This window comes from Lepisosteus oculatus, chromosome 16 (genome assembly GCF_040954835.1).
Source record: "Lepisosteus oculatus isolate fLepOcu1 chromosome 16, fLepOcu1.hap2, whole genome shotgun sequence".
Classification (NCBI taxonomy): domain Eukaryota; kingdom Metazoa; phylum Chordata; class Actinopteri; order Semionotiformes; family Lepisosteidae; genus Lepisosteus; species Lepisosteus oculatus.
In genome coordinates this window covers 17,150,060-17,174,149 of record NC_090711.1, presented here as the reverse complement: position 1 = coordinate 17,174,149, position 24,090 = coordinate 17,150,060, and the positions used below count along the sequence as shown (strand labels likewise).

The window sequence follows — 24,090 nt, the reverse complement described above, 5'->3', positions numbered from 1 at the left end:
CATAAAAAGAATAGGAGCATACTGCAACACGTGTGAAGGCCATAAACGATATTCATTTTGGAACATAAACATACAGTATATGGCTGGTCTCGGTACTTTAAAGAAAACATACACGAAACATGGTTTCATTATGACCAGAATCAGTCTTGAGATATTTTTAACTTGATTTACAGTATTTGAGAGGTATGTCTTGACACCGATACTACGTAAATACTGCTCACGTATGTTTCTAGGTTTATATTATGCATTTCATACGGTCAAATTACTTTTGAGCAACTGATGAGAAGCGCGAAACAGTATGCCCAGGGCGTTTTAGTTTTCGTTTTGTTTTAATGCAGTGCAGTGGATTGATTAGAGATATCAAGTACATACAAGTCGTTTTTTAAACGTTGTAGTTCGTCTTGTAAAAATGATACGAGTACCTCATCTGTCAACAATTACACAGGTTCTCTTTCCATATTGCGGATTTTGGTTACGTAATATTATTTTCTAATTTCACGTTGTGAATATATGATTTGGGCAAACAGAGCAGCAAAGAAGTACATTATGGGTTGTTGTTTTTTTTTGCAGTTTTATCTAGACAAGCGATGCTTAAACCTTTGTCTGATTCTTGTGAAACTATCCACATGACAGTTACCTAGGAGTTGACTTCAGTGATGTCACTGATGGGATGTTTCTAAAAATCCATCCACTGTAAAACGTCTTCTCCAGTTGTCCTGCATATGTATTCGCTAATGAAGCTGTGTGTTCTGAGCCTGGTTCTCTACATTTCTGTATGAACCAGCTTAGAGGGCTAAAGGCAGCTTGTGTTTAAATTGAGTTTAAGGTAATTTATGCTTCTAAAGTCATGGTCAGCATTTATTATTGTACTGTGCTGTAAACTTGTTCTGTGCCTAATTACATAATTTTATAGCTTTATCAAATCTGTACATTGTCTGTCAATAATGTTTCTGTAGTGCTTTTTCAGCACTCAGCATGTGACCATGCCGGTGGCGCTGTGGGTTAGGTTCCTGACTCCCATGTCACACGGTCTGTGATTGAATCCCATGGAACTATGACTTTATTTTTTAACAAACATTTCTTTGAAAAAATGAAATGTTTCCCTTGGTCAGAGATTAAATAAAACCTCACTCGCACCAAACAAATTTATATTTCTAAATATCACAACATGATCGAATTTAAGTCTTTTTAATAACAATGAATAATCACCTATGCGTTACAAAATAAACATTTATATTGACTTGAATCGCGTTTTGATTTAAATCGTAAACGCGTGTTTAAATATGTGTTTAAAGGCGATATACTGTATAAAAGCGCTGATTCTTATGGAATGTGTTCCGCCGGGGATTCAAAAAATCTATTTTTTTAATCGCGTATCTAAGGAAAATTGCAGTATAACTTTGTTCATGCATAAACAGTGGCATGTTACATTATAATTTGGGTGTCTCCTCTTGCCAGAAAGCTCTAAATTGCATTTTGAGTGCGGTTCTTGACTTTTTCTAAATAGCAACCCATAAATAAAGCTGATACAGTTTAGATTTACTGTATTCTAAACTCTATTACAGCAGCACATTGGACAATGCAACGTAAATTGCAAAAATGCACTTGGAATCTGTCTGAAAGGTTCTTCAGGTGTGAGAGAGACAGGGCAGTAGGCAAAGGTAAAGTAGCGGGAGAACAAAGGTTGGGAGGGAGGAGGAGTGAGAGGCGGGAGCAGGGGACAGAAAGAGAGGCCAATCAAGAGGTGTGAAGTCAGAATGGGTGCAGAGAGGTGTGAAATGAAACTTCCAATGAATGGAGAAAATTTAGAAGAACAGTAATCTGTCGTTAAGGGAAGGGAGAATGTGTGATCCTAGCTGCAGAATAATTTTAGTTTCGGTGGTCTTTCTGATGTATGAGTTCGGATGAGTTCTAATGATTGACATTTTTCTACTACCTAACCCTCTTCATTTACATTTAGTGTGAATACTATGAATACTAAACTGGTTCTATCTAGTATGACTAGTGTGGTTTCACTGTTGTGTCTTTACAACGTTCTGCTGAAGTTAGCCCAGTTTTAGTTTGATTTGTAGAGATGTGTTCTTGCACACATGACTTGCAAAAAGTATTGTAACTTAGGAAAAATGCTATTTTGCCTACAATACTTTCCATACCTCTAGACATACATCTAGATAAGTATTTCCTTTGAAGATAATCAAAGCTTTTTTTATGATCAAAGCTAATTCATAATAGGAACATATTTTTCTATATTGTGATCTCATGTGATATGAGGAATTCTGTCTGATTATGAAGGATTCATTTGGTCATGTTTAGTCCCAAGTCTCGATGCAAGCACTTTGCTATTTAACGTAGCATCCACCTTTATAAGGGACAGATGATAGCTTAAATGAGTCCCTCTTTACAGGCCTCACCTCAAGTAATTAGGGTCCCAGTTGATCCCACAAAAACAAAAAAAAAACTCAAGAAACTCTGAACAAAAGAAGCTTTAAACATTGGGTCAGTAACAATGCAACCTTTTGGTCATAACAGAGGAAATATTCAGAAAGGTTTCATTATTACACAGTCTCAGTGACAGAAGATGTCTATGTCTGGTGCCATGAAAAGAGTAATTCTGTCTACCGTCTTTATAACTTCAGTCATGGGGTGACTGAAAAATGACTGATATAGTGGCTTTCTTAGAGATATCCAACTGAGGTGCAACTATATATAAATACATGTGGTCAGTATGAATCAGTTCAATGATTTAAGTTCAATTATTTTTTTCTCTATTTTATTTCTCTATTTTATTTGATTTTATTTATTCTATTTTTGTGGCTCTATTCCCAGTCTAGCAGACCTTGGCCTGGGAGGTATTACATGCAATAGGGATTCCTGGGAGAGTATGCAGATCTACGAGAAATTCTTCAACCACTACAAAACAACAAATATATCAGGTATTGTCTGTTGTATGTTATCACTTTAAAAGTTAACTCAAAGTTTTTGAGTATTAGAATTGAAAGTCATAATAACTTTAAAGTCACTTTGAATTAAGGCATTTAGCTAAGGAATAATCCAAAATTAATTTGGATTATTCCACTTTTGATATTAACTGTAGTGAATAACTAATAATCCAATCACATCTCAAAATGTACTAATTACAATGTCACAATATACTGTACATAATATAACAATACACGGTGTCAGTATCTATTGCTAGGGGCCTTTTGGAGCATAGTGTTGTATTATTAAGATAAGATCACTTTATTGGCCATATACAATTTGTCTTTTCACATACCCCAGCTTACTCTCCATGAGACACACAGACAGGGAGAGAAGCTTGTGGTCAGAGCACAGGTTTCAGCCATTTATACGGCACCCCTGGAGCAGTTGGGGTTAAGGGCCTTGCTCAGGGGCCCAACGGAGTAGGATTCCTCTGCCGGCCGCAGGATACAAACCAGCTACCTTCCAGCCACAGGTTCAGATCCTTAGCCACATATCCACTGCACCGCCCCTTATGTACCTTAAGGTATATACTATACCTTAAGACAAGACCTTCTGATTTATAAATCAGTCTTACAAACCTCAGGAATTGTTTATAGATTTGGTTTGACCAAATTCAAATCAACAAGTCCTGAATGGCAATTAAATGATGCATATAGGAAAACTGCATTTTAGAGGACAATCTGCTTGGCTTTAGAAGAGGTACAGTATATCTTGTCTGACCAACCTTAAAGATTTAGGAACATAATGTGTGCAAACAAGAGAGGACCTCATGTAGTGGAAACACCGGAAAGATAAATCACACAATTTCATGTGAAAATTATATAATGCATTAACTAGAACTCACTTGTAATATTCCATTCAGTTCTGGCCACCACACTGAAAGAACAATCCTACCAGTAAAAATGAAGGGATCCAGATTAATTCAAATCCTGAAAGAAATGTCAGACACACAGAATGAGAGAACTGAATTTAGAATAACTCACAATAAAGAAGATGAGTAACTGAATTTTAGTATATACATTTCTATAGTGAACATTTTATTCTGCTTTACATGCACAAGTGTCCAACAAAAATCTGAAATGTTCAAAAACCTGAAAGGCTTACCATGTTAAGATAGAGAACATTTTCACTATCCAGCTGCAATTCAGAGATTAATTCAGGGACAGATTAATTTATGACAAATATTTCTAAATTGTTTTGAGTATACAATTGTTTATAATATTTTGTAACCAAATGATCTGAATATTCTGTTTAAATTGTATTTAATTTGAACAAGATAAAATATAAATAAAAACCTGTAGTTAGTTCAGATTACACACTGTAAAATAATGGTGATAAGCTCACAAAATTTACCAAAATGCAGTTGTCAAATGTTTTCTTTATCTTTAATTCAAAAAAACATATCTGGAGACATTTGGTTTCTCTGCATCTGCTTTTGTGATGCTCACACCCTTTTTCTATATAAATATTTTAAATGTATTACCACTTGTGGCATCATATCTACACTTTCCCAAAAATCATTAAATTTTTTTTTGTCCAACATCTGGAGAAAACACTTCATTAAGAATTTACTTGGATCTAAGTGTACAATTTATTTAATTTGGAGAGCATAATCTTGCAACGATCTGCCCTGGTGACCACTGCCCAAATAGATTTACAGCACAAAGGTTACAGGGTAAATCAGCTCTAAGAACAGCAGTCTCATATTACTGGAAATTAGTAAAGTAGTAAGCATTTATTAAAGTTACAAGGAGCAAACAAATTGAATTAATCTACACCATTACCACTCACTCTTGCACTCAAAAAAATGATTAGTCCATCAGAAATTCAGAAAGAGCAAATGCATTCCACCTTCCACCCGTTTGCCACAAAGAATTTAAAAAAAAAATCTTTATTGCAGATATTTTATAAACAACTTTCCAACGAAGCCAATGGAAGCACAGTCCTCCTTTGTATTTAAAATTAAAATAGTCCCAAAAGTGTATAAAATATATCACGAATCACAAGCTGAAAGTTCCCGCAGGGTAGTTTAACTTTTCCCTCAATACAGAAACTTTTTTACAAAAATACAATGAAAAGAACTGACTTGTTTCCTGGTATGTACTATGGTTTCCCTTACTTTTCACCTGACTGCTTCCATCTGTGTCTACCTCCACTTCTACAGGTTTCAGCCCTCTTCTTAAAAAAAAGCCTTATTAACTGCTAAAACAATATTGGAGGATAATTTAAATCCACCAATTAAATTAAGTTTTAATGTCAAATGTCAAAGTGACTAATGTTACGATGATATGGGTATATGAAATATTACATTTCAGTAGTTGTTGACAGCTATGTTTAACACTGAAACTTTAAGTGCACTAGACTACCCAGAATCTGTTTTACAGTTTCATCAATAATAGCAGAAGGCAAGCAGGAACAAATAGGCAATCAAAGAGTGCTTCTATGTTTCTCAAAGTTTATAAATATATTGAAGGTCTTAGCAGTGAGCGTGAGCTTGAGGATGGCAGTAAAAACACCAACCCATGATATTTTACATGTAAAAGCATGTTCTTGTTGTTAATACAGAGAAAGTGCAAAAATATTGGAAGGAAGACAGTTTTTTTGGATACCAGTATCTAAATGGCACCAACCCCATACTGATCAAACAGTGCAAACAGATCCCACCAAACTTCCCAGTTACCAATGACATGGTCCATGAATTCCTGGAAAAATCTAGCTCCCTTCAGGAAGAATTGGAGGTGAGTATGACTGTAAATTGCTTAAAACATTATACAGTATGAATTAGTGTATTGTTACAAATAGGGGGTTACAAAAATGGTGAAAATCAAGATTTGACTGAGTGGTTTAATTCATAAGTGAAATAATTATTCATAACCCCCAACTTAAGTGATTTCTCTAGAATATAACCAAGCAGCTGGTATAATTAGAGGCACGTGAATTATTTGTTCTCTGTCACAGCTTTGTTGAGAGGAGTAATAATCCAGGCACCCTTGATTAAACAAATATTTATTACTATGAAAAGACACAAACTACACTACTCACATAAAACATTCAACACACAAGTTACTCTATGTACAGTATTTACAAACAAGGCGTTTCAGAGACCTAAGATTCTAGTCACCCAGAAAAAAAAGGTCACCCCCAGACTGCTACTAAGGATTAAACTCTATATCCTTACTGAGGCCACATAAGAGATAAGTAATAGGTTTATTCCATGCTGAAAAGAGAAGAAAAAAAAACACAACGTTTCAGCCGTGGAGCCTTCTTCATATGTGAGAAAGACAGGGCAGTAAGCAAAGGCAATGTAGCAGGAGAACAAAAGCTGGGAGAGAGGAGGAGCGAGAGGCGGGAGCAGGGGACAGACAGAGAGGCCAATCAGGAGGTGTGAAGTCAGGATAGGTGAAGAGAGGTGTGAAATGAAACCTACAATGAATAGAGAGAATTTAGATGAAAAGTAGTCTGTCGTTAAGAGAAGTGGGAAGGTGTGATCCTAGCTGCAGAATTAATTTAGTTTCTGTAGTCTTTCTGATGTGGGAGTTAGGAAAACCATCTTTGAGAACACAGACAGAGAGATTAGTGTGACCATGGCCATCAGAGGTGAAATGTAAAACAATGAGCTTGGAGAAATCTTTAATCACAGCCCTAACATGTTCTCTGGAGCGGTCTCCGAATCTCCTTCCTGTTTCCCCAATGTCAATGGCTGGGCATTTACTGCAAGAGATACAGTAAATATGGTTGCTGGAGGTACAAGATGCCATCTGGGTGGTCCAGAATTGTCCTGAGGTGCCTTGAAGGAGGTGGTGTTAGATATGTACTTACAGGTGATACAGCGAGCTCTGTTGCAAGGGACAGTGCCTGATGTGATTGCTGAAGGCGATCAAGGGAGCTGTGAACAAGAAGGTTCACAGCAGATGAGGTGGTTGGCGATATGAGATGATGGGGTGGTCCGAAAAGAGGGCCCCAATTGAGGGATCATCCTGTAGGATGGAAAAGTTGTCATTAATAGTCCCGGGGATAGAAAGAGATAAGAGAGATAGGATAAAAGCTGCCTTCTAACTAAATACAAAGCAACCTGCAGTTACATCTCTCTCTCTGCACCCCGGATGCCACAAAATAAATGGGAGCCTACATCCCTATCCATAGAAATGCACCCTAAGATAAGTGAAAAGATAAGATCACTTTATTGGCCATATACAATTTCTTGCATTAGGAATTTGTCGTTTCTCATACCCCAGCTTGCTCTCCATGAGACAGACAGACAGGGAGAGAAACTTGGGGTCAGAGCACAGGGTCAGCCATTTATATGGCACCCCTAAGCTGGAAAGACATTTCTAACTGAGGTATCTTTTACCCAGGAAACCCAAGTTCCCTAAAAACACAGGAAAGCACACGCTCTCTAGCAGGGTTCAAATACTTAGCTCCGGTCAGGGTTGGTTTGGATGATCATGAAGTAGGCGCTCTCGTCCGTCGCAATCTTCAAGTCTCAACTCCCCCAGACTCCTCTCTCTTCTCTGCTTCTTGTTTCTTACTTTCCTACCTCCTGCTCGTAATGTAATCATATATTGTGTGTGTCTGTACTGCTACTTGACAATTATTAATCCACAACTTACCTACTGTAGATATATTAAGGTAAACTTTACAATTGTTTCTGCTCAAGAGACCCCCCAGACCTCAACAAATGTCCTTTCTGCTTTGAAGTTAAAATTGTTTACTCTTCCAAGAGTCACAAACCTTATCTAAAACAAAAGCAACGGTTCTCAGTTACGTAAAGCAGTGACAGTACTGACTTTAATTTGTTAGGAGATTAATTTCTTCAAATTTATAGAATGACAGTGTTTTAGTCCTTTACATTAGTACTTATAGAATAATTAAAAAGCAATGGAATTTAAAAATGAACCCAGAATTTTGTAATTCCAAGTGGTTCTCCGGATTCTCTATAATTCAAATCAGCTGCAAGTCTTACATCTACAAAAATGACTTGTGTCCTTACTGTGTAGTTCATGAATTCAATTATTTAAAACAATAAACATCCGCTTGTGCAACTTGTAATTCTCAGCATGTTCCGTCCTGGAGGGATTTTCCTTCATGGATTATAACTGGTGTTTTTACCAGCAAATATACTGTTGAATGTAATAACACACCTGATTATGGTTATACTCTGGGAGCAGTATTCTCTAGGAGCGGATTTGGGGAACAAACCTCTGCTTTCAGCATTCCCTTCTTCAGGCAGATAATTCTGAGATGCAATATATCTAAGTGGATTGTTTTTCGTCATTGCTCTTCATTGCTAAGAAAGAGACGCGTTCAGAAGCCAGTTGTTTCTTCCTGGAGTGTAACATATTGAGAGTAGCAGGTCTCTAAACACAGAAATAAATTGTCCCTACTTCCAATTGATGAACTTGGAGACTTCAAGTTGAATTAATCCTCTCCATCTCTTCCATCACAGGTTGTATACATTGTATAGTGTTAATGATGAATATTAAAACAACATTATTGTTATTTGCTTGGTGTTAAATAAATGTATAAGTCAGGCAAGGATTCAATAGTTCACTTTAGCAGTGCACTGTATTGTTGTATGAGAAGGTCAAAGAATGTAATACTTTAACATAAAGAGGACATACATTCCGTAAAACATTTAGACCGTTTCGTAAAGGAACTTGGTTATAACTTCTACATTAGATACTCAAAACAAGTACATAACTCTTAGGAATTAAATTGATATCAACTGGTTGGGATAACAATTGAATTCTCGAGCAGTAATGCAGTGAAGTTGAATACTCATCCAATCTCTGGGGATTCAGATCTCCTGCAGGCACAAAGAAACAGTTGCAGGCTTGTTGCTGTCCAATCCGCGCTCTCTGGCTTGGTGCCAAGCAGTGCTCGGTGCGGCTGGAGAGATTCCTGCTGCGCTGCTCTGTGAAGACAGGCTAGTTAGTGTTGGCTTTAACTAGCGAAGTTGTGCACAGGAGAAAAGATGACTGTGGGTCCCAGCAGGCCAGGAAGAAGACCGGTTCGTTCCTGATGATGCGCTAGTTCTGAATACTGATTCAGCTGTCCACAGTTCTGACCTGTTCACGAGGCTTGCCGCTGATGCTAACCTCGGGTGGATCCTCTGGTTACTCTCTGGCAACCTCCACTCTCGACTCTTAGAACAGAGGAAAGTTCTGGCACTTGGACACACTGGCCATTCCGTGGTTGTCCGGGCTGAGTCTCAGGATGGTCAGGAGGCGCGCTATGAGAATGTCCTGCCCTTGGGAGCCTTTCTGCTCCTGGGCCGTCCTGCCCTGGAATTCTTTAGAATAGTCTCGCACCCCTGGAATTCTCCTGAGAGATTCTCCTACGAATTCTTCTCTGTGTTGCCTGTTTTTACCTGGAGGAACTTCAGCTCATTCATTGGCTGAAAGTTTCGTGGGCATCAGAGACCCACGTGGGTTACTCGGCCCTACCAGTCCCTGATTGGTTGATCAAGGTGAGATATGAGTCACTTACTACTGACACTTGGGAATGCAGTCCAGAAGTCCTAGACATATAGGCGCCAGTGGATAACCGTTGATCATTATAGCCAGGCTTAGCTGTGCATCCCCATTTGGGAGCTGTCCTTATCAAAAGAAAACATCTTTAAATCAGCCTGCATGAATAGTGCAGCCACAGAGATGAAGAGAGAGATGGGGCCTCATTTGGGAAAGCACAGCAACACTTAATTCTGTCTTATTAACAAGCATTGCCGCTACACACATCACACACAAAAGTGAGTTTGACTGAGCGAAGTATAAGCGAAATGTATTCAGACAATATATAATGTGTGATCATGTCTCAATAACCGGGATAAATAGACTGGGTAAGGAGATATACAAGAAGATGCACTTGAATAGCTAGGTGATTCAGAAAAGGGGGAGGAATATCGTTTAGATCTCCTCCAAACTCTATTGGGTAACAGTTCGGGAAGCTGTCCAATAGGGAAGAAGAATGGAGTAATCAGTGTGAGTTCTCCCCATTCTCCATTAAAGCCAACAACCTAATTATTTAAGGAGAAACAGATCTGTAATATTAGGTGCTAAGAATTCTTCTGAGACACTGAGACATTTCAGAGAAGCATTTGTATACCAGAGCAAAGTTTGAGACAGGTACAGATGCTGCCATCTAGAATGCATGAGGTGTCAGGTGGTATATTGCAATAAGCATCACATGGTGATGGTGAACATGGTGAACAGCAACGCAGCTCTCAGATTATTTTTTAAAATATTTTTTTTTTTTAAATAATCTGATGCAGGACTATACTACTCAGTAAAACTGCCAGGTGGAGCAGTGAATCATTAAAGTACCACAGCTGTGGCTGTTAGACAAATCAGCACATTATTAAAAGTTAATATATTGTTTATGTAACAAAAACATACAACACACAAGTTACACTATTTACAAACTTACAAATAAAGTGAGCCAGTGGCCTAACATCCTAAACATCCAGAAAAACCTCATACCGATACAAAGTATTTAATTCTTAAATAACCAAAAAAAAGAACTGCCTTCTAAACTAAACAGAATACAACCTGCAGATACATTTCTCTCTTTAAACCAATATATCACAAAATGAATGAGAACCTATCTCTTTATTCTATAAATGCACCCACATACCAGGAGAGGGATTATTTACACAGGAAATCAAAGTTCCTAACAACAACAGAATAGCAAGCACTCTTAATAAAGTACAGATACCTAGCTCCAATTTGTTCTTTCTGAATGATCTGGACAATGAGCTCTCACCTTCTCTCCCATCCTCTTTCTTTTGTTTCTGCCCTTTTCTCTTTTGGTTTCTGTCTGTTCTTTTAAAGCTATGTGTTTTATGCTATGTTCCTGGACTGTTGACTGACAATCCCCAGAACTTTATTAATTAAGGTTAACCAAGGTAAACTATAAGATTGCTTTGATCACTGAATCTGGGACCACTACAATTCAGCAAACCTCCCCTTGCTTTGAAGCTGGAAATGTTGACACTGGCATTCAATCAGTGGTGTTCCCCATTGTCTCTAGATTCACTTCTTAACAAAATATGTATAATGTTTCTATACAATGTAAAGAACTGTGAAACGTTCAATCCATTACACCCATCACTAAGCGACAATTGTAATTTTTATTTTACTGTAGCTTGTCCAAACAGAGAGATCTGTTGGTTTGCATTGGTGTTTCAGCAGTAGAATTCTTACCTGCCACAAGGAAGACCTTAAGTCAAATCCTGGCCATTGAACAAGATGAACTTTAACTAATTGCCTCTTGGGGATAATAAAAACTCTTTCTTTAATAAAAAATAAATAAATAAGATTTATACTTAATTAAAATTGTATTTATTAGATAGCACAGTTTATTTAATTATAATAATGGATGTAGTAATAAATAAATCGTTAATAAATGGAATCACCACTTGAATAGGAATTATAATTGGTTTGAATAATTGAATACAATTTACCAGAATGCCATTTTAACATGTGTGGTGTCTCCGGGGGAAAGTTTATGTAAATGAAGGTAGTACTCACACCACACTTTTCTTTCCTGAGTTTCGTGGCGTTTCTTCCTCCAACTGTCTTCCAAATACAGTCCGTAATCCGTTCCCTTAGTCCTGATCCGATCCGAGTTCCAAAAGTCCGTAATAAAGCCAATCCGCGATGTATCCTTAACCAGTGTCCGTAATCCAAAACCATAAACCTTTTCTCCTTTCAGTAGTCCGTTATTCCTTAGCCCGATCTTTAACATGCACCTCTTTCCTCTCTTTTCCTCCAAACCGCATTCACCTTACCAGCTTCCGCCCTGTTCACTGCCTCCGGGGCACTTATATTTCGGTTCCCGATGCGGCTCAGCTGTGTCTCATTGTTTCTCAGGGTAGACCCTTTCCATTTACTGGTCAGCTGATTCTTTTTGGCTGCAATTTTGCTAAGGTCCATATCTAGTATTTTCAGTGTTTCGTTCCTGAAATACCGGTTAGAGATGACCCTTCCCCGGGTCCTCTTACACATGATATCTGATTTATAGTCTTTTTTAAAAAACAAAACATGCAGGTTCTGAAGATATGTTATTCTGAGGGGGTTATTGTTACAACAGTATGTCAATAAAAAGATTAACCCTATGTGGTACATGTTAGAATCCAAGAGGCGCAATCCAAAAGGGCAGAGTCCAAAGGTCGAAGGGAGAGGTCTAAATCTGGGATAATCGTTCCAGGTAAAGTGTGCAGTGAGCATTTAACCAAGCAAGCAGCAAACTCACTAGCCAGTGACTTTAATACCGAGCGAGGAAGTGTGGGAACTAGGAGTTTAAATAGTGAAGGAAAGGGACATGATTGGAAAATGAGGTAATGAGTGCAATTGATGGTGTGGTGCATGGTCATAACAGTTATGTTCAAATAATAATTATCAGAGAACTGTAAAATGTTTTGGTGATCTCTAAGTTTACTTTCTTCCCACAAAGATCTCCTGACAGCTGCTTCAACGTCAGCTATGTCCCTGAAGAAAGGTGACATCATTTTTGGCGGGGGTCTGATTAGTTTGTGAGTTGAGCTCCTAACCACAAGGTCAGGCACACTTTAAACCAACCTGCATGGAGCAGGTTAAGAATAGTAGATATGTTGCTATAGGTACTTAACTGGATACAATTTGCTCTTGCTCTGTGGAACTGAAAATACAGACTTTTATCAATATGTTTACTAAACTTATCTGGCCATTTCTTGCAACGTGAAAAAGGCCCCCAGAGCTCACTTCAAGTCTTTACAGCCTCAGTAGTCTATGCACAACACCCAGTGGGCACACCATTATCTCACATGCGTATGTGAAATAGAAGAAGTAGAAAGAGATAATAACTAGTTTCAAATTTGTTTTAAAATTTCTGTCTTTTTTAACCGTCAATACTGGTTACAGTGTAATATTGTACATCATACATGTGTTGTAGCAGTGATGATGGTGAGTATACAGTATTACTAAACAGGGTCAATTTTTCAGTAGCGTTTTGACAATGAAAAAGTGGAATGTGCTGATTTAGGATACATTTCATTATGTTCCATGCAAACTCAACCAGAAAAAATATTTCTTTGTAAAGCATTTGTTGGCTCCATTTTGTACATTGGGAGATTTTGATTATCAATTTTGAATCTTGATTAATTCCCACCTGATAGTAGATATGGTTACCATCTACAAGGAGAAATGAGACCCAATGGAGTGTAAAAACTATAGAGGAATAAAACTTCTGGAACATGGATTGAAAATCCTGGAAAAAATTCTGGACAAGAGACTCAGGAAGATAATCAGGATCCACAACTCACAATTTGGATTCTCAGCGGGGAAAAGCACAACAGATGCCATTTTTGTGATGAGACAGTTACAGGAGAAGACACTAGAGAAAGTTAAAAAGCTGTATGTGGCCTTTCTGGACTTGGAGAAGGCATATGACTGTGTGCCCAGAGAGGTGGTGTATTGGTGCTTGAGGAAGAAAGGAGTACCAGAAAGCATGGTGAAGTTAGTTCAAGCAACCTATAGAGATGCAACTACGAAGATGATAACACAACAGGGAGAGACAAAAGAGTTTGAAATCATAGTTGGAGTACACCAAGGATCAGCACTAAGTCCTTTCCTTTTCATAAACATTATTGACACACTGACAGAGGAGGTAAGAACAGAAGTGCCTTGGGAACTCATCTTTGCTGATGATGTGGCACTGATGGCAGACTCAGAAGTAGAACTACAGGAGAAAGTGTTCAAATGGCAGAGGAGTCTGGAAAAGGGTGGACTGAAAATGAATGCAGAAAAATCTGAAATAATGGTAATGGAGAGAAGAAGAGATACTATGACCAATGTTGAGGAGACAAATGGAGGAAAACTGAAACAAGTTGATGACTTTAAATACCTTGGATCAAAACTGGTAAAGGGAGGAGAAACACTGGAGGCAGTAAAACAAAGAGTGAAAGCTGGATGAAAACAAGTGGAGAGAAATAACTGGAATAATCTGTGACAGGAAAATTCCCAGAAAGTTAAAGTGCAAAATGTACAAGACTGTGATTAGACCTGTACTACTATATGGAGCTGAATGCTTGGCAGTTGGAAAGAGGGAAGAGACCTTGATGAGAAGAACTGAAATGAGGATGTTGAGATGGATTCTGCAGATTTCAATGAAGGATAAGATCAGAAAGGAAGAAATCCGTAGACGATGCAGGTTGGTGGATGTGGTTGAGAAGATGTGAGAGGCGAGGTTACGGTGGTATGGACATATCATGAGGAGGGACGTTGAGGAAGTAACAAAGAGGGTAATGGAATTTGAGGTGGAAGGTAACAGAGGAAGAGGCAGGCCTAGAAAGAGATGGATAGATTGTGTGAGAAAAGATATGGAGGTATGTGAAGTGAGTGAGGAAGATGTGCTCGACAGAGACAAATGGAGAAGAGCAACCAAAGCAGCTGACCCCAGGACAGTCTGGGACTAAGGCTGTGAAAAAGAAGAAGAAGAAGAAGTAGATACTACAAATATTAGAATCTCTTGACATCACGGAATATTTCTAAAGACAAAAGACTACGGGGCATTAGAATGACTGGTTTCTGGATTGATTTACATTACAAAGAGACCTCTACCAATGTTTTTAGTGGGGTGATGGAAAATGACAGCGACAGTATTAACACTGTCATCTACACTGCCTTCATCTAGATGCATTCTTTTACACAGCTCTTTGCAAGCAATCATTAAAATGGAATTAAAACGTTTCAGTGGTGCATCCCTTAACAGTCTAACTGCAAATCATTAACAATTTCAGTTGTTTTAGTTTATAGTCACTCCATTAAATTCGTTGTTTACTGAGAATGTCCATGAAACCATGCACATTAAAAAAACAAGGTCCTATCCAGTCTCCATTCATGACATCTAATTCCTTTTCAGAAAAAAACTTTACACATTTCTTTCAACAGTAACTAGTTTATATATATATTATTTTTGTTTACATAATTGTTTATATGAAATGTTACAGTATGTGTTCAAGGCATATTATTATTAAACTAAGAAAAACACTGATTAAATAAAACTGCTATTTCAATAACGTCTAATTGAATATACACGCCACCTACACATTTTTTTTTAAACAGTTTCCAGAACTGATTGCAGAACACTGGCCAAAACTCAGATATACTGCAGTTTGCTTACAGTTAGTGTAAGATGTGATGCACATTCTAGATGGTTGCATCTGTACTTTTCTTTAGTTCTCTTATAAACCTTGGAAGGGGCAAAGAAAGATCTAGATGGCTACCGTGTCCAGTCCCGGAGTATACCGTACATACTCTGGGAAAGAGTCAAAGCCTCAGGAGCTGCCTTACAACAGAGCTGTGGAAGAATTCACAATCTCAGGTCAACCAAAATTACCACAACACAAAACCATAAATCACTTGTCACGTGGTGCATAAAAAAAGGAACGTGTAGTTACAATACTTATTGCTTATTGCTCCAAGTGAAACTTGGTAGGTGAAATCCTGTTAAACAGCCTCTACAACAGCTACAGTAAATGTTGAATATTAAGGTGAATATTTCCTAACAGATGTTTTCTCCCACTATTTGCGTTATATTAAGAATAATAAACTTTATTTTGCATATTGCCTTTAAGGTGGCTTCTCAAAGTGCTTTACAGAATGACAACAGCAACAAAAACTATTAAAAATAAACAATAAAAAATACACAAGATGAACACGATGAGAATATGAAGGGGTCACAGTAGTGGTACTAAATACAGTAGGAGCAGAGGGGTAAAGAATGGAAGCAGTTCAGTCAAGGCTCTTCTGAAGAAGAAGGTTTTGAGTCTGGATTTGAAGGAGTTCAGAGAACGTGACTCTCTGATATCCTTGGGCAGAGAGTTCCAGTGCTTGGGGGCATAACAGGAGAGGGCCCTGTCACCCATACAATGTAGACGGACCTGGGAGACAGTAAGGAGGGCAGAATTAGAAGAGCGAAGGTTGCAAGATGGGGAATAGGGCCATAATAGATCAGAGAGGTACTTAGGTGCCAAGCCATGCAGAGCCTTATAGGTGAGCATGAGGATTTTAAACTAGACATGAAACTTGACAGGAAGCTAGTGCAAGGACTCTAGGATAGGAGTAATGCTGCCGAATTTTGGACATACTGGAGTTTTTTCACTGTGGATTTAGATACCCCAGCAAGTAGAGCATTACACTTGTCAATTCGGGAGAAGACAAATCTGTTGATCAGCTTTTCAGCCACAGTTAGTGATAGTATAGGGTGTAGTCCTAGCAATGTTTCTGAGGTGAAAGAAAAATGTTTTAAGAATATGCTGCAGATGTGGGTTGAATGTTAAGCCTGAATCAAATATCACCCCAAAGTTTTCAATTTAGATTGAAGCTCAAGTACAGAACCATTTACAGATAGGGTTACAGGATTGGCTTTACTAAGTTGATGGGGGTGCCAATAAGCATGACTTCAGTCTTGTCACAGTTAAGATGAAGGAAGTTTTGAGTCATCCACGTTTCAAGTCAGAGATGCAATTAGATAGAATAGAGGCAGCCACATCAGTGTCAGGTTTGGTATGGATGTATATTTGAGTATCACCAGCATAGAAATTATAGTTGAGGCCATGTGATCTTAAAAGCTGACCAAGTGGAAACATGTAAATACTGAAAAGTAGAGAACCCAATATCGAGCCCTGAGGAACACCAGACTTAATAAGACAAATTTCAGAACTAAATCTGCCAAGAGAGACAAAGTGACAGCAATCAGTGAGGTAAGACTTGAACCATTTAAGGCCAGTATCAGAAACTCCAAACACAGTCTCAAGAAGAGAAAGTAAGATGTTATGTTTAACAGTGTCTAAAGCAGTACTGAGATCAAGAAGGATGAGTATAGAAAGAGGACCAGAATCAGAAGCTATCAGAAGATCGTTGGTGACTTTGACTAGGGCAGTTTTTGTGCTGTGAAGTTGATGGAAGCCAGATGGAGGGGTTCGAAAAGGTTGTTTTTTGTGAGGTGGTTATGTAATTGAAATGTGACACCACATTCTAGAATTTTTGCAAGAAAGGGTAAGTTGTAGATGGGGCGAAAATTGTTTCGATTTTCCAGAGCCATGGTATGCTTTTTTGGCGTGGGGGTAATGGCAGCATTTTTCAGGACCGTTGGTACAACATCAGTGCTCAAGGATTAATTTATTATATTGAGGACAACAGGGCAGAAAGAAGAGAAACAGGACTGAAACAAAGGGATGGGAATGGGATCTAAAATAGAGGTGGTGGATTTCATGTATGTAACTAGTTTACTGAGGGATGCTGAGTCAAGAAGAGAGAAGCTGGAGAGAAGGGAACCAGAAAAGTTGGAAAGGAGCAGGTGTGGAAATGATATGTGTAGTTTAGAGAATGTGATGCAGGATGTTGTTGATCTTGGAGCTAAAGAAATCTAAGGATGTGTTCCAAAGTTGTGATGAGCAGGTAACTCGGTGGGGCAGTTAGGCTTTAGCAGTCTGTTGATGGTGGAGAAAAGATGCCTGGGGTTGTTATGGTGATTTTCAATGATGTGAGAGAAGTAGGTGGATCTAGCAGACTCTATCGTATCCATATATTTAGACAAGTAATCTCTCCAAGCCTGATCATGTACATTTAGGCCAGAAGGACCCCACCAACGATCAAGTTTGTGACTGCCTTCATAAATCACAGATGGTCAGTGTACCAGGGGACAGAGAAAAAAATGGTGGAAGTTTTTAGAGGCACAAAAATGTTGAGGATAAATAAAAGAGAACTATCAAGCAAATGAATTTTTTGTCCTCTAGAGGATCAGAGGAAGAGAAACAAGAAAAGGAGGACAGAACAGAATTTGCAAACCTAGGCTGATCAATTGATCGCAAGTTGTGGACAGGTAATTCTAAATTGAAAAGAATAGCTAAGTGGTCAGAGAGGCCTAGATATTGTACTTTGTATTAACATTAAACACATATGATATAAAGGAGGGGGAGACTTTAGAAAAGCAACACTTACAACGCTCACAACAGTGGGAAAACATGAAAACACCACAGAAAAGGATTCCTGAGGCCAGAATTCAGCCCAGGTGCTTGGAGCGCGATCATGAAATAATAATAATCAGTCTGTGAAAGCATTAACAAATACATCAAAAAACCTTTCTTTTTTCTTTTTGAAGTCAACCAAATAAGTCTTCCATTTCTTAGCATTAATAAATTTGTCAAGTATTGTAGCATCTCATTTAGGTTTGTAAAGACAAAAAGCAAAATTAACTCATTTAATTTTGTTTCCACAGAAAGGAAGTATCTATCTGGTGGACTATGAAGTGCTTGATGGCATTGAAACCAATATTATCGATAACAAAAAACAATACCTTCCTGCTCCTCTCTGCCTTTTGTATTTGGATAATGAAGAAAACCTGATGCCCATTGCCATCCAGGTGTCAGATTCATGGAATTACTAACTTATCTAAAATACCCAATAATACATATTTCAAACATTGTTTAAACATTTGTAATACAAAACTTATTTAGTGCAATAAGAAGTTGTCTGAAGTTGACTAACCTGTTTTTTTAATTCCAATTGGGCAATCTAAATTAAGATATGTGTAGGCTTTACAATAGACTAATTACGTTTAATTAATTATAATACCTTTGAAGGTTTATCAATAATCCCCCTTATGATTAATGAAAGTTTTGATATAGGGATGTCTACATTTTTGCAGTTTTGTTACTTTGGCATCATAACATGGTTAGGGATTATCTTGAATGTGAATGTTAAACATTTTCTAAACCCAGTGACAGAAGCTGTACAAAAGATAGTGGGTCTTTATTAATGCATTTTGTTTCCTCGTTATAGCTTGAGCAGAAGGCAGGACCAGAAAACCCCATATTCCTGCCCAGCGACTCTGTCTGCTGGCTCTTGGCGAAGACTTATGTGCGCAGTGCTGACTTTAACTATTTCGAGTTGGTTACTCACTTACTGCGAACCCACTTCATTGCAGAGTTATTCTTTGTTGCCACACTCAGGCAGCTACCCTCAGTGCACCCTGTGTTCAAGGTACTGTTCCTGTACATTTCTGACAGCTGAGGTACCCAACATAATCTTTATGTATTTAGTTTTTGTGTTATTTACTTGTTTCTATATTCAAGTTATCTTGGAAAGTTTCCAAATTATTATACTAGATATGTTTGGCAGTTCAAGCTCCCACAATTCTTTCTCCTCTTGAGCAGATCTGATCCATTTCCTCGATACCCTACTTTTAAGATTTATGAACTTTGTGCACTGACCTTTTAGCTGTAGACCTTCATTAATAGTGAAAGTTGTGTCTGGATTCTACTGATGAGACACTGTCACCATCATATTGTACTTATCTCAATTATCACAGAATTGTGAGTCAAATAAAATCTAATTGGGTCACTTAGAATGAATATTCAAGTATAATAATTCATTTATTGTATAGTTAATGTAGTGATTCCTTAAGGATCATCCCCAGCTGTGCATTTAAGGTTTTACTGGGCTGGACATAAATCATGCATAAACACATACTCTGATGTACGTCTTCAGATTGTGGTTACATTACGTTTCTTTTAAAATGGAACAATTCTATGGACTGAGAGAATATTAACAATGAACAAATTCATGACATCATCCCAATATTTCCTTAATTAGCACCACAGACCAGAAACTGTCAAGCTACAGGAAAATGTATGTACAGGAGTTCTTTAGTCCCCAGTACAGCAGTAAGATCTGTTTGGCAAAATAGTGCAATTTTAGTAGTTTTCTAGGGCTGTACTGTTTTGTGCCAGCCCAAAGAGATACAGCATGTCCCCAGACAAGTGAATTCTGCTACATTAAATGGCCAGACTTCCTGCTGTGGACAAATACAACACTGTTCATGATCCAGGTGAGCAGAAGTTATCTTCTGTAACAGGAACAAAAGAGTCCCTTATAGTGGCTCGCTAAAATTTTGGATGTGGTCCCAGCTGATATTGATACTTTTAAAAATATTTTCAGTTTCAGAGTGTGATACATAATATTCTGGACCAAAGAGAGCAAATATTAAAACAGTATTAGACACCTGTGTTATTCTCCAACAACAATAACTAGAATTACCCTTTACCAATCCTTAAACAATTGGGCAAATAATTTTAAAATAGCAGTAAGTGTAATGGTCTGCTTATTGACAATGAAAAAAAAAATAGTGGTGAGGTGGCCATATGAGTTTGCACAAAAACCCAGTTGCCAGAGTTACCAATTTCTTATTCCCAGATGAAGCCAGGGCCCAGACTGAATCTTTTTTCTGAGTACGAATTTTATGAGAAGCCTAATCTCTCAGAGAGACCCTTTCTTTTCCATGGAATTCCAGTTCTTTGAGTGCCAACACTTGTTCCAGCTGAATCTGTTCCTCTTACAATTAATAGGAGGCCATCTTGGTTTCAAGTCTATCCGGGTTTCAAGTAAAGATGAAGGCTTCCCCAAGGAGATCCCTTCCACTACAACTCAATATTGTATCTCAGATTGGTCATTGTTGTTGTTTTCTTTCCTAAAGTGTCTACATATTACTAATAAGTTATATTTTCTTTTCAAACTGAAGGTCCTGATTCCTCACATGCGATACACCTTTCACATCAATCTTTTGGCAAGAAATAAGCTGATGTCTGAAGGTGGAGTTTTGGATGAGGTCAGTCTCTTGCCACATAACCATTGAAACTGCACTACATTTCTATTATTAACTGTAGTAATTAAAACATTTAGGTAGACGTTTCCAAGTTCAAATCTGTCACAAAGACTTGTTTAATGGATGAAAAATCAAACTTAAAATGCTCCATAAGGTCTTATACCTTAAATATTTTGTTGTTCCTTTGCTGAAACCATAATCTTTTATGTAACTGCTTGAGGAATAAGAATTTTTGTATACATTATAGTATTGTTACATTATGGACATTATTATATATTGTTATTATTGTTACATTATAGTATTGTTACATTAAGTTGTCCATCATGGACAACTTCTCCCACCCCCTCTATGACAGGCTTGCAGGAATGAAGAGCACGTTCAGCAATAGACTGATTAATCCACGGTGCGATAGGGAGCGCTACAGGAGGTTATTCTTGCCTTCTGCCATAAGACTGTACAATGCATCCACCTTGCATCTTGGCAGAGGCAACATCGACAGTGACCTGTTTCTGGACTAAACGCATCTACACATCTACTGCTACATCTGTTCTCTTTCTTTTTCTTTTTCTTTTTCCCGTTTACTACCATTTTTTGTGCAATATATGCCAGGGACCTGTGCAATACATTTATATTTATATCTATCTTTTCATCTATATTTATATTCATATGTGTGATACGATTTTTCTGTGTACTGTTCTGTTCTAGTTTGTTCTTGTGTGTCCGGACTGTGAGTAACTCTTGTATTGTATTGTATGTATTGTACTATTATTATATAATTCATTGCACTGTGGCTGTGTTGTGTGTGTTAAGCTGCTGTTGCACTGCAATTTCCCTCATGGGATCAATAAAGTATCTATCTATCTATTATAATGGATTCTAAATTCATAAAACCAACTATTTTATGTTATCTAATTTAACTGGACATCTGTCAATGATCTCCTAACTTTCCCAAATTATTTATTTTTATTGATTTATTTCTTAAGTACCAGTTAAGAGAAGCAGCACCAAATTTATCAAGACGTATGACTAGTTGCTTATTGCAGAAATAATTGTGTGGTTCTATAGGAGTATGAATGATAGTAAAAAGTAAAATTTAAATGACACATTTACATAGTGTGCAGTTCAACAGTAATTTCATAAATGGTAGATCTTAATGTTAATACATTTTGCATGGCTATAAGCATGAGGCATTGCAAACTGTCTACAAATCTTTGAAACACAAGGTTAAAGGGTTGGGTTCCTATCTTTTTTCTGGTTTATATGCTGGTTAACAATATCTTACAGATCCTGGCTCTATACATTAACATGCGGTTTTATCATGTTAGATTTGTTAGATTTTAGCAGGTTAGATTTGATAGGGTGCCCTAAAGTGTCTTTTTTCCTGGGGTGGCTTCAACGAAATTTCATAATTTAAGGATTTTATTTGTTATAAATCCTGTCAGCATCAAAAAGAAGATGCTATGAAAGATTTCCAGATATGGAACAAAAACACACTATGCTATAATCAGTCATAGTTGAAGGTTCTCTTTAGATATTTTATACATAGGAAAAACATTCCTCGACTTCATTCTAATTACAAAATTAGTTATAAAATTAGAAGAAACAAGATTCAAACTAATGTCTCTTTGTTTCCTTCTGTATTAGGCCTGCAGCTCTGGAGGTAAGGGGAAGTCTGAAGTGTTGCAGAGAGGTTTCAGTTCCCTGACTTACAGCTCCCTCTGTCTGCCAGAGGACATCGCCGCTCGTGGGGTAGAAGGAATACCCAACTACCACTACCGCGATGACGGCCTTAAACTGTGGGCTGCGATCAACAGGTGGGGCTGTCAGGCGTCTTCATAGCAGGGATGCAGACAACCACAGTTTTCATTAATTAGGACTCTTTGTCTAAGAGAAAAACAGTGGTCATGTTAAACTGCCTGTCGTTACTCAGAAGCTGAAACATCAGAGTTTAAGCAGCAAGAGATGAACACGAGTGTAGACACAAAACCCAAAAATACAGTGTTCATGCGGTAATTTCTGACTGTTTAGCAAGTCCACAACATGTCAGCAACAGATTTTGATATTTTTGTAGTTATTTTACATAGAAGAATAGATGGACATCTACTCAAAATAACTCAAAATGTTTAATGGAAGGATGTGAGTAGGTACACCTTTCACATGGATAAAAATGAACAGAAACATTATAAAAAAACACTTAACCCTTTATTGCACAGGAGTGTGGATGAATCCATTCTTAAACTCACAAACGTTAAATTAAATAAAACTTTAACTTTTAATTTGTATTTAAATTAATGGCTACTGCGACATAAGGAAGACATTGGTAAGATTACTTTCTTCTTTACCTAAATAATGTGATAAAAAAGTTTGTTAATTCTGAAATCTGTTGAGTGAACCCTGAAACAAGACAACCCACAAACAATACACATTCACATAAACAAAAGGATCATTTGAATGATAAAATCTGACAAAGCTATTTTTAATTAGATTTCAAGTACCAAAAGAGTTTTTACATTTGTGAAGTTACAATGGTTGTATCTCATTGACTGTATTACTTCACTGCACATCCTGCAAAACATATTTCTGCAGTGTTCAGTGAATTGCTTAACTGCTGTGTTTCCTTGTCAGGTTTGTGGAGGGCATACTGAAAAATTACTACCCAGCGGACAAAGATGTCCTGGAAGACACAGAGCTGCAGGCCTGGATAGAGGATATCTTCACCAATGGGTTCTTGGGAAGGGAACAGTCAGGTAGGCCAACATTAACAACACAAGATCTTGTTTAAATGTTTTTCTTGGGGTTCAAAACATAAGAGAACATGATTAATTACATGAAAAAATGACATTGTATGCATGGCTTTGTATTTTTATCATAAGTGATATTTCTAGTTCTAAACTATCATCGTTTTTCTTGACCATTTGAAATTTGGTCTGCTAACCTGTAGCAATCTCCTTCAGATGTCCCTGTAGACACTAACCTAGTGACACTTAATTAGGTAATCAGCATAGGAATGTGATTAATTAAAAATAGCTGAAAATGACGATAACTATATTGTGTGCTGACAAATTTGATTAAATTCACTTAAAGTTTTGTCATCTTCTGGGGGAATTTTGTTTTACACCAGTGGTTCTCAAACTTTTTGGACCAACTACCACACCTGATCAAACCAAAGCACCCAAGTACCACCTGCAAGTCATCTTCTCATAGGAATCCCAGAAAATCTCTATTACCAATATGAACATGTGAGCAAACACACATAATAAAAATAGCACTGAGCAATTACCATTTCAGATACAGGATTGAGTCTATTTAGTCGAGCAAAGCCTTGCAATGCCATGGATGAGGGCAGTGAGCTGCAAACGCAGATCTGGCTCAGCATCCATTTTGTTGTACTTTGTCTTGATTGCAGTGAGAGCAGAGAAGCCTTTCTCACAAAGGTAAGAAGTAGCAAAAGACATCAGTGACAGT

The 24,090-nt window shown here is 37.6% G+C and overlaps 1 protein-coding gene across 1 annotated transcript in view; it reads left to right on the top strand.

Annotated features, from left to right (window-relative positions):
* Positions 1 to 24,090, top strand: part of LOC102697403 (polyunsaturated fatty acid lipoxygenase ALOX8-like) — a 44,784-nt gene that overhangs the window by 5,769 nt on the left and 14,925 nt on the right. The window contains exons 5-11 of the mRNA XM_069179474.1: positions 2,827 to 2,933; positions 5,548 to 5,720; positions 18,241 to 18,384; positions 18,804 to 19,004; positions 20,542 to 20,628; positions 22,270 to 22,439; positions 23,251 to 23,372. Of these exons, the coding sequence (XP_069035575.1) occupies positions 2,827 to 2,933; positions 5,548 to 5,720; positions 18,241 to 18,384; positions 18,804 to 19,004; positions 20,542 to 20,628; positions 22,270 to 22,439; positions 23,251 to 23,372 (1,004 nt within the window). The remainder of the gene's footprint in view (positions 1 to 2,826; positions 2,934 to 5,547; positions 5,721 to 18,240; positions 18,385 to 18,803; positions 19,005 to 20,541; positions 20,629 to 22,269; positions 22,440 to 23,250; positions 23,373 to 24,090) is intronic.